The following is a 10,188-nucleotide window of genomic DNA, read 5'->3' as shown; positions in this document are numbered from 1 at the left end:
TTCCATTTTCAAGTTTATTTTATCTTTACAAAAGGTCACAATCAGAACAAGGAGGGTCAATACAGAGGCAAGAATAAACACAGCCAACACAGAAGGAGCAATAAGAAGTGACTTTACTACCAAGTGTTGGGTCTCCTGAGAATATGCAATCCTGCAGTGAAGCTGCTTACCAGGCAGAGACAGCTCCACACTTCACTAAAGTTATCCTGTTTAATCCCAATCCAGTGCCTTCACCTTTCCTTGGCTGAATCTCCAGTTTACCTCCATTAAGAACCTGCACATTTCCCAAAGCACTGGAGGGAAACTCCCTCTTTCCAACGGAATTTCACTTAGAGATACCTATGGGAAAACTTATCCCCAGCACAAGAATGAATGGTAAGAGGATCAAAGCAGGCAAAAATACACTGAAAGTACTAATTATGCCTCACAACATCCTCCTAGGGCTGAGAAGCATCACTGCTCCTATTCTGCATGAAGAGGAAGCCAAGGCAGAGGGATGTTAGTTGCAATAAACACACTAGGAGCACTTAGAAGATGAAAGCAGTGACAGGAATGCAATCTAGGAGAAAAGGGCAACCCTCTGCACTCCATTTTTCCATACAATCATTTCACCCACTTACGAGACTCTCTGTAAGGCACAAAAAAAGAGTAAAAAAAAAATTAAAAAGACAGGATAACTCCTCTTGACATAAACACTGAAGTAATGCTCAGCAATAAAAGCATGTCCATGAATCATGAAATTAATCCTTCAGCTCTATTCAAGCTTGCCAAGAGCTCCTTCAGAGGAGGCTTCAAGGAAGAGCAACTGGAAAGAGCTCAGAGAGACTAAAAGGTCTAAGAAACCACAACCTGTGAAGTAGCATAAGAGCCTAGAGAAAACAAAGAGAGATGTAGTTCATGAATGCTTAAAAAGATGCTGAAGAATCAATTCTTCCTCATAATCATAACGGATAATATTAATTTGAACTAAAAAAAATCTCCCTTCTCTGACTGGAAATGAGCCACTGGACTGGATTGCCTAGAGAGGTCATGGAGTCACCTCAGTGAAAGTCTGTGGATCATTGTCCAGTCTTCCCAAGCCTGCCTTGGAGCAGAGAGGCTCTGTGATCACCAAGGTAATAATAACCTGCCCCACTTCTCAGGATTCCCTGTTCCAGTGCTTTTGCAACACACATCTGTGAAGGCAGTAACTTCTGCCCTGCAGCCATGGGAATCCCACAGAGCCCTACTTACACCAGCATGTCATTCAGACTTGGAATAATCCCCCCCCAGCACTTAGTAAGCTGATTAACAGAAATTTCATTATTCTGTTAGGATTTAACGTAGAAGGCCTGTATGGCTGAGGTGATCTGTAAGAAGTGAGGAGGAAGCTGATGTAATGGCTGTACTGGGAGATATTTATACCCTTCCATGTGAAGGTAACTCCTTGCTGCCCAAGCTGATTCAGTCATGAAAGTCTGCTCCAAGCAGCTTTCACCATAAGGCCAAACCAGAGCTGGTATCCAGAGCTTTGAATCCACTCTTGCATTCGCACAACACAAACAAATAATTCTATATAAAAAAAAAACCAACCAGGCAAGTTTGAACTAGGTTGAAGCCACAGGCTACGTTCTTACTTGAAACCAGTGTCACTTCACAGGAGGCAGCCAACTTCAGCTGGAGCTCTGCCCCTTGAAAGTCAGGCAAAAAACCATTCCTTTAGCCTCGTTAGAGCACGATGAAACAGAAGGAGCACTAATTAACATTTAAAAATCCCCTCTGTGGTACAATTTTCAGTAAGGGGATCACCTTCCAGTCACTGGGGGTACACTGGGATACACCAGCAGATGCTCTGATTCTCTTTTGTTTTCCTGAGGTGAGGGGAAAAAAGCATCAGGAACCAATGCTGGCAATTCTCTGTCTTCCCCTGCTTTTCCCTACTCTACAAACTAGGTGAGAAGAGAGCATTAAACTGAATGTCTGCAATGGCTAGGAGTGTAGAGAAGAATTAAAGCAAAACTCCCCCCAGCCCCACTCATTATTGCTATCTATATAATGATGCTTCAGGCACCCAGTCCCTCCCTTCTTTGTCTCTTTTGACAAGCTGAGCTCAGCTTCCCCTGCTCACAGCAAACTGCAATTTATCTGTTTTCATGGGAGACTCTGAGGGTAGATGTAGAAAGGCTTTTCTTCTGGTGCTTCATCTCCGTGTTCTTCCTCAGGAAACTGGCAGCTGTCAATCTCTGCTCTGAGGTGGGAGAGTTGTGGAGCTCCTGGCAGCCTAGGGAAGTTATGTTCCAGATCTGCAGTGAGAATAAGCAAAAGCACTGCACATACAAGAGGTCTTCATGGATGTCACTGGCTGCCCACCACCTTGAGCAAGGAAGGTGACAGGACAGGACAAAGATCCAGGTGCTACACTGCATCTTAACAAAACTAAGCAACCCACTCTAAACTGCAGGGTGAATCCTTAATTACTCTTAATTACTACTGCGGAGAGAAATGGGGTTGTTCAGCCTGGAGAAGAGAGGGCTCAGGGGAGACCTTATTACCCTGTACCAGTACTTAAAGGGTGGCTGCCAAGAAGATGAAGACACCCTCATTTACAAGGAGCCACATGGAAGAGACAAGGGAACAAGTTGCTGCTGGGGAAATTCTGATTGGAAAATCAAACACTGGAACAGTCTCCCCTTCCAAGGGAAGTGGTGGATTCCCCCACATTGGACAGTTTTAAGTCTCAGCTTGACAGGATTTTGAGGGACCTCATCTAACCTACCGTATTACCTCCAAAGGTTGGACCAGATGATCCTTGAGGTCCCTTCCAACCTGACATTCTGTGATTCTTATTTATCCAGCTTGATTGATTCAACCCTGTGTATTCCATTCTGACTCTGGATCAACGGACACGTTGTTCTCCACTGAAAAGCTACAGAGAAGTCCACAAAAGTGTACCTACCCTTGTCAGCTGCATGGAATTTCTCTTTCTTCAGTGACCACATGCAGACATGCAAGAAGAAAGTCAGCAAGATGAGAATAAACACACCAACTGCAGTAAGGATGGCCAGGATGGTGGTGTACAGAGAGTCACTTCTAATAGGAGCTGCAATTAAATAGATTCAATAAAGATTAAGAAATCATTGTGCTACTGCTCAAGGAAAGGCAGTTATTCCAAGTAAATGTAGAGATTAAATCTCTCTTTCTGTGGAAAATAATCTTCCAAGGAAAAAAAACCAACAGTGTGGGTATTAACCATAAAATAGATCCCTGCCTGTGGTAAGAAGAACTGAGGCAAAAAACCCCACATCCCTGATCAGTTCACTGCTCAGTCTCTCTCTCTCTCTTGCAGATCACACTTGTAGCTTTCTACTCTATTTTGGTTTTCACCTTCTGGGGAGATTTGGCTTCAGTGTCTCCCTGAGGAGCACTACAGGAAGGCAAGTTTTCACACAAGTGTCAGCCTCATGGGAGCTGAAAGCACCACTTGTTGGCAATCTGACTCAACTGCTTCTCTGAATAAAGGGTCCAGACCTGAAAGGCACCAATTCATTGCAGGGGAAAGGCAGGAGCACTGCAGCTTGCTGTCTCTGAGACTCTCAGTGCCTGCAAAGCTGTACCCACTTATTCCTATCTCATTAGGTCCATGATAAGACATTAGATTGCAATCTGGGTGTTGTGGACTCAACCAATACTTGTAAAGGAACTGGATGACTAACCAAGCTGTTGTCTTTCTAAGAAAATCTAGCAGAGCAGCAAGTCCAATGAAACATTGAACAGCATCATCAGCATGAACAGCAGGAAAAGGATGATGATTTGCCAAAGAAGTGTGCTCTATTTTAAGGAGAATTGTTGGGCTTTTCTCTGCCTTTACTACTGGCAGTGCTTTAAGGGTGGAATCTCTGCCCGGGTCAACAACCCTACCTTTATTATTATTGCAAGAAACACAGCAGTAATTTTCAAAGCAAATGTGCATGATAGCAAACTCTGGTTGAGAACTATGCAGGAGTCACCAGCTGAACAGGGGTAGAGGAGAAGTTACAGGCTGAAAGAAACAAAACATTGTGAGAAGGTACCTTCTTCCTGATCTTTGGAATGGAAACCACACTCTGCATTATGTGTCCTGTTGCCCTGCTTGATTGTCACAAAGCCAAAACTTTCACAGCTGAAAGAAGAACAAGAGTCACATTTAAGAATGTTCCTGCCTTTCCCTTCATTCCTCTCCAGCCTTTCTCATGTCTCCCCTTCTTCCCTCCCTCCACTCTTGCCACAGTTTGTCTCCTCCTTTTCTTTTCATAGCAATGCAGGTAAAATTATGGCTGTTCCCCAGCAAGATCACACTACCTCACAATTGTTTGTATGCTTTTTGGTTGTTTTTTTAGTCTCTTTGTTTCAAGTGGTGTCCATGTTTGAAATAACTGCTGGACTTTGAAGCAGGTTGAACCCACAGAAGATGGTCTTAAGTTCATCTATAAAGCCAAAGGAGGGAGAAATATCCTCTATTGCTGGATTTTTAAAAAGTTTCATCTCATGCGAGGTCTCATACTTGATTCTATTTTAGTTTCTAATTTAAATATTAATCAGCTGAGACTTTTATCATGCATATTTTCACAGAAGGAGAGCATCCATAAATACATACTCAGTCCAGTTACGGCACCAGCCGTTCTTAACATTGGAATATGTTCCTGTCTCACATGGTTTGCACTCAAATGTGAAGTCTATACTGCCTAAAAGAAAAGAGAACATGAATGATTAGTGCCTTGACTGGAAGGTGAGGATACAACAGGTCAGAGCACAACCCATCCCCTCTGCATTATGAATCACCCCCCTGGAGAAATACCACAGCGGTTCTTGCCCCCTTGGGATTCTGAGAAGTAAAGAGGTGGATCCTTTAAGGAAGAGGTACAGAACAGCCTGATCTGGCAGCAGGAAAACATTCTTCAACTGACAGTTCCAACAGCTTGGAAGGAAAGCAATACTGCAAGTCTGAGCATGAAAGTGAAACTGTCAAATGTAGAAAGGGAAGAGCTATAAAACAGGGAAGCAGGGGTTTTAGTCAGAGAGGCCACAGTGTAAATGCCCTTTCTCTCTGCATCATGCTCCGTCCTAAAAGCAGGTTGTAATGAGTGAGGGAAACTGCTGCTCAGCCAGCCACCTGTCCTGAGCTCTGTGCTTTGGAGTAAGTAGTGTTTCTTTAGTTACCATGCTTAACCAGCTCCTGGCCCTCTGCACATTCAGGCAGCTTCTCACAGTAGCTGCACGAGGTATCAGAACAGCTGTAGCCCTGACGACATTGGCAGACACTGTCCATAGCATTTTGACATTTGTCTCCTGTCAAGAAGAAAGAAGTTAGACTTGCCTGTGCCATAGAGGTCAGAAATCAACTTAGCCATTAGTCTTACTGGCTGACAGAGTTCTGCTGTGAACTTTGCCTGCACTCCAAAAATACAGTCTCTAATTCTCAGGTGCTCCTGGATTCATGAAAGCAAAGGATTGATCATCTACATGGGTCCCATCAGTATCAAGCAGTCCTTCAGCTGGTTGGAAACCAGTTAGGGGAAAAGTGCTGTTCAACCAGGAAGCTGTGTAGCCCTAAAGAAAAACAAAACAAAACCAAAAAACAAAACCAAAACACAACCAAGAGAGAGGGAAACCCCCAGCGAGTGGCAAAGATCACACAAAGACTATTTCCTGAGGTTGGTGATGGAATGTCCAGGGCAACCAGGGAATTGCCCACTTCTTCTTCCTCCCACTGGCCTTCCAAACCTGATGAATGTTTCAGGAGAGACAGAAAAGGAGGATGCATTCCTCACTGTTAGTCATACAAGCTAGCTGCATGTTCCCTGCTGTTCAGCTCTATCGTTATGGCCAGCTCTGCATTAGGAAGAGCAGTGGGATTCTTCCTGGGACCATGGAAGAGGCCATCAGAATCACCTGTCCTTCAGCCTAACAGGCAGAGAAACATCACCCAGTAAGTCCTGCAGCTAATCTGTTCCACCTCTAGTGCCTTTATTTTACTTAAAGTTACAGGGAAGTGAGAAGCCATCACCATCCCAAGATCAGGCAAGGATCCAGGCTGGAACAGGCTGTTGAAAGCCATGCTCAACTGAGACTGTCTGCCCAATTATTCCTGAGACAAGCACAGGTCAGTGGCACAGAGGGATTGAAGCTGGATGCTTCCCACTCTTTAGGACAACAAATTGCAAAGGGCAGCCTTACAGAGAGTCTCAGTGCACTCCCTCTGGGGTCTGAATGGCACAGGCAGCCTCTGAATCCCTGTCTGAGCAGAGCATGGGCTCCCAACCAGCGTCAAGTGAACAGCAGCTTTCCTTGTGAGAAAGACCAGCCCACAGAAACTCTGTCTTTCCCATTACAGAATACCAAGAACAAGCACGTAATGAATCTGAAACAGAACTTCACTCTGAAGTTTACAGCTGAGGAACATTATGAATGTAGAGGGCAGGAAGGAAGCCTTTGCCATTGAGTTTTGCATGTACAGTTCACACACACACACCTGCTCCCCACACTTGCTTACCCTGGTAGACATAAAGCCAGGCTGACAAACAGAAAGCAGACAGACACGTCATTCCCTTACCTGTGCTGACGATGCATTTGGGGCAGCATTTCTTTTCACCTCTACCAATTATCCTCAGTTCCCCATCCTGACATGGTGCAGCCAGGGCTTGCTGTGCCCACAGCCACACCGCCAGCAGCAAGCAAGCTCGAGCCCTGAGGCGACCAACTCCACTTGTCTGTCCTGTCATGTCCAGAGCTAGACAACCCAGGAACACACCCAGGGTGGCCTTGTAGCAGGTCTTCCCTGCAAAAGCACTCTTTCCCCTGACACTGTGGGAAGGCACTGGGCTTGCTGTGGCTGAACCCTTCTTCTTCTTTCTCTAGGGGCGGGGATATTTTCTTCTACGTCATGAAACCTTAAAAAAACCCCAGCGGGGCTGAGCAGCCATGCACCAGCAGCATCCCATCATTGCATTTGCAAAAAGACTTTGAAAGCTGGTGTACAAATAAAAAAAGAATGGGGATTAAACTGGCATGTGAACTCTCAGACTACTTCATTCTGATTTAGAGCTCCTCATGGAGTTAGGAACCTTCAAGGGTTCAACTATCAGAACGCAATGTACATTAAGTCTATCCAGCCCCTCCAATTTTCTGGTTCTGTTGTTTTCAGCTACTTTCCATCTGGATCAGGAGGCTTTTGAATTCTTTTCCAGAGCTGATGCAGCTCCACATGGATACCATGAAACCAAAAGAAAGAATGCTGCCTTCCCCACAGGCTGCAAGATCAGCCCTAGGACCAAAACTGAAAATAGCTGCAACGGGCTCTCCAGGGACACGCACAGCTCCTCTGAACCCCAGGCCCCTGGGGCTGAGGTAACAAAAGAGAACTGCTCAGCAAAATCATGCAGAGCCACAGAGGTGCTGTCTGCAACCATCACCTGCTGCTGGGTTTCAATTCCACAATGTCTTGCCTTACCCAAACAAGCTTCCATCTCTCCATGTGCAGACAGCTTGCAAGCATTCCCCCCATCCCTCCCTCTACCCCAGGTTTTGCTCCTAGCCCTGCAGATGGTGGTTGCTTTTATGCATGCACAGTGAAGACAGTATTTAATATCCATCCTCGTTCTCAACTAACAGATTGATTCTGATGCAGAAGGAATTCTTAATTGATTCTTTTCCACACTGCATGAGATGACTAATAGGTCAAGGAAGGGAAGAGTCAGAGTTGTGAGAAGAGATGAGTGCCTCTAGCAAATGCCATGCCTACAGCAGTTGACACTTGCCCTGTTAATTCCTTAATACACAGCCAGAGAAGGCTGAATTAACTTCCCACACAGACACCAACACTCTTGTTTCAGTGTTCTATACTTCCTTCCTGAAGATTCATCTCTAGATCTCAAAGGTTAGTCAACACACTCTTCACTTCAGTCTTCGGTCTGTTCAGGGATCTACCTGTGTTCCTGTCTCGAGCTGGAAACAGCCAAGACAGGGCTGGTGTGCAACAGACCCTTCTAGTTTTAAAAACATCTCTACAAAGCTGCTTTTTACTCTTCAGTGTAGTAGGGGAAACCTCAAAAGATGAGCTCCAAACCAGCAGCAAGCAGGCAGAAAATACACGTCTCTGCCACCAGTCTTCCCCACATAATGCCCCTAGAAGGCCAACTTTTCTGTTTCAAAAAGTAAAAAGCCTCCTACTTGGTACTTGTGGCTCACAGGAGATCCCCTCCTCTTCCCACACAGCTCCTCACTCCTCACAGCCTGACCCAGGAAACACAGACAAGCTGAGCTGCTGCCCCACTGGCCACCAGAGCCTGGGCACCACGGTTCCAGGGCTCAGCCCCCCCAGAAGTGTCAGGGGCCCTTCCAGCAGCTCTTCCTCACAGCAGAACCACAAGGCCTGGGCAGCACAGGGAAGGTCTCCAGGTCCTGCTCAGCATGCTGCCCTTGTACAGAAAACAAGGTGTGCTCAGCAGCACACAAAGAGCTGCCTCACCCTCTCCAGGGCTCTGCAGGGTCTTCTGATCAATTGTAGCAAGAGGACAAGGGGGGATGGATTAAAATTGTTAGAGGAGAGACTCAGATTAGACATTAGAAGGAAATTCTTCACTGTTAGGGTGGTGAGAGCCTGGCCCAGGGTGCCCAGGGAAGCTGTGGCTGCCCCATCCCTGGCAGTGTTGAAGGGCAGGTTGGATGGGGCTTGGAGCAGCCTGGGCTGGTGGGAGGTGTCCCTGCCCATGCAGGGGGTTGGGAATAGATGATCTTTAAGGTCCCTTCCAGCCCAGACCATTCCATGACTCTGTGAAGATGAGTTACTAGGCAAAGCACTTGGACGCTGCAGTAATGTACCCTCCAGAGTGGTTATGACCATAATTACACACAACCTTGACCAAGTCTGAGGATATTTTTATTATCCCAGGCTCTTACAGGAATGAGCTAATAATAAGGACAACTGTGGTTACACTAAGACTCACCCCAGGGAACAATGGCTGCAACATCAGTTGAAAATACTTCTCCTCACATAATAAGGCAAAGAATCCCTGGAGCACCCTGAGCAGCCCACTTGTGAACAGTGTGCTAGCCAAACTCTCCCTTCCACCTTTTCCTTCCCTCTGCCCCTTCCTCAGCACAGGCTGCTGCAGTGGGGAAATGTGGCATCAACCAACTTTTAGCAGCTCCTCACTGCATGGACAGGAGGAGACACACCTTCCCATTCAGCCCAACACTGTCCCTTGTTCTGCCAGTCTTTCTCAGAACCTTCAAAAGAGGTATTTAGTATCTCCTGCATGAAGAAAGCAAGAACAAAAGACCCATGAAGGAGAGCTAAATTTCTTGAAATCAACATGTCTTCATCCCAGGAGCACCTGCCTTTGAGGTCAGGTGCTTCCAGTCTCATTCAAGGCAGTGTGGAGGGTCCCTACAAGAACAGAAGGGCTACTAACATGCAGTCTCCTGACACTTGCTTTACTTTCTTCATCTTTAGAAGCAGAGACATAGCAACAGACTAGACCATGTCTCTCAGAAAAGACAAAGTGCAGTGGTTCCAGATGCAGGAATGGACCATTCCCCTGCAGCTCAGAGCTGGATATGAAGAGCTAGCACTGCCTAAATAGCAAATATTAATATTAATTAGACTTTTACTCAGCATCAATAGCAAATATTAACATTAATTAGACTTTTACTCAGCATCATAAACACAGCAGAGGCCTCCAAAGGGCCTGCTGAGACAACTGGCAGGTGGTACAGAAGAGCACCCTGAGCCTGGCAAAGGCTGCAGGTGGGCAGTTAGTGCATGTGGCACCTGGCATTTACCAGAACAGAAACCAATCATTTATTTCAGTCTATCTTTTTTTGAACGTTGTTTTTCTCCGAATTGGTCTCTACGTGTTTTCATTCTTGTTCAAGCATTACAGTCATGCTCAAATACTGCTAGATGATGGAACATTTACAGTCAGATCACAGGCAAGTGCTGTACATACCAAGTCCAAATCTCTTAGAGTCAGCAGTGACCTTTCCGAGACAACCTGACTATCTGGCTTTGAAATCTTTGGGGTTTTTCTAAAGCTAACCTTACCTGTCTCTGATGCAAGGTAGTGACATTTCATCTGTCAGTCCTTTTCTTGCTCAGTCTTGCATGTGATGCAGGTCAGTGCTGCTGGGTTCCATGCTGCTGCCTGATCCAGCAGAGTTTCCAGCTCTCCC

At 45.9% G+C, this 10,188-nt stretch overlaps 1 protein-coding gene across 1 annotated transcript; it reads right to left on the bottom strand.

The window, feature by feature from the left end:
* Positions 1-6,816, bottom strand: TNFRSF18 (TNF receptor superfamily member 18). Its single transcript, XM_051637183.1, has 6 exons — positions 6,569-6,816; positions 5,176-5,304; positions 4,613-4,700; positions 4,050-4,138; positions 2,936-3,079; positions 1-2,282 (listed from the first exon to the last, which is right to left on the bottom strand). Exons 1-6 carry the CDS (start codon positions 6,735-6,737, stop codon positions 2,131-2,133), a joined length of 771 nt encoding a protein of 256 aa, XP_051493143.1. The 5' UTR covers positions 6,738-6,816; the 3' UTR covers positions 1-2,130.
* Positions 6,817-10,188: the final 3,372 nt, after the last annotated feature.

This window comes from Apus apus, chromosome 20 (assembly GCF_020740795.1).
Source record: "Apus apus isolate bApuApu2 chromosome 20, bApuApu2.pri.cur, whole genome shotgun sequence".
Lineage (NCBI taxonomy): Eukaryota > Metazoa > Chordata > Aves > Apodiformes > Apodidae > Apus > Apus apus.
This window is presented reverse-complemented; position numbering and strand designations above follow the sequence as displayed.

Bases quoted from the DNA above. Each gene is read 5' to 3' on its own strand.
- TNFRSF18 (XM_051637183.1), bottom strand. From the start codon at position 6,737: ATGACAGGACAGACAAGTGGAGTTGGTCGCCTCAGGGCTCGAGCTTGC. The intron at 5,305-6,568 runs GTAAGGGAATGA...TCTTCTTGACAG, and splicing joins CAAATGCATCGTCAGCACAG to GAGACAAATGTCAAAATGCT. The intron at 2,283-2,935 runs GTAGGTACACTT...TTCTCACTGCAG, and splicing joins ATTCCATGCAGCTGACAAGG to ATCTGGAACATAACTTCCCT.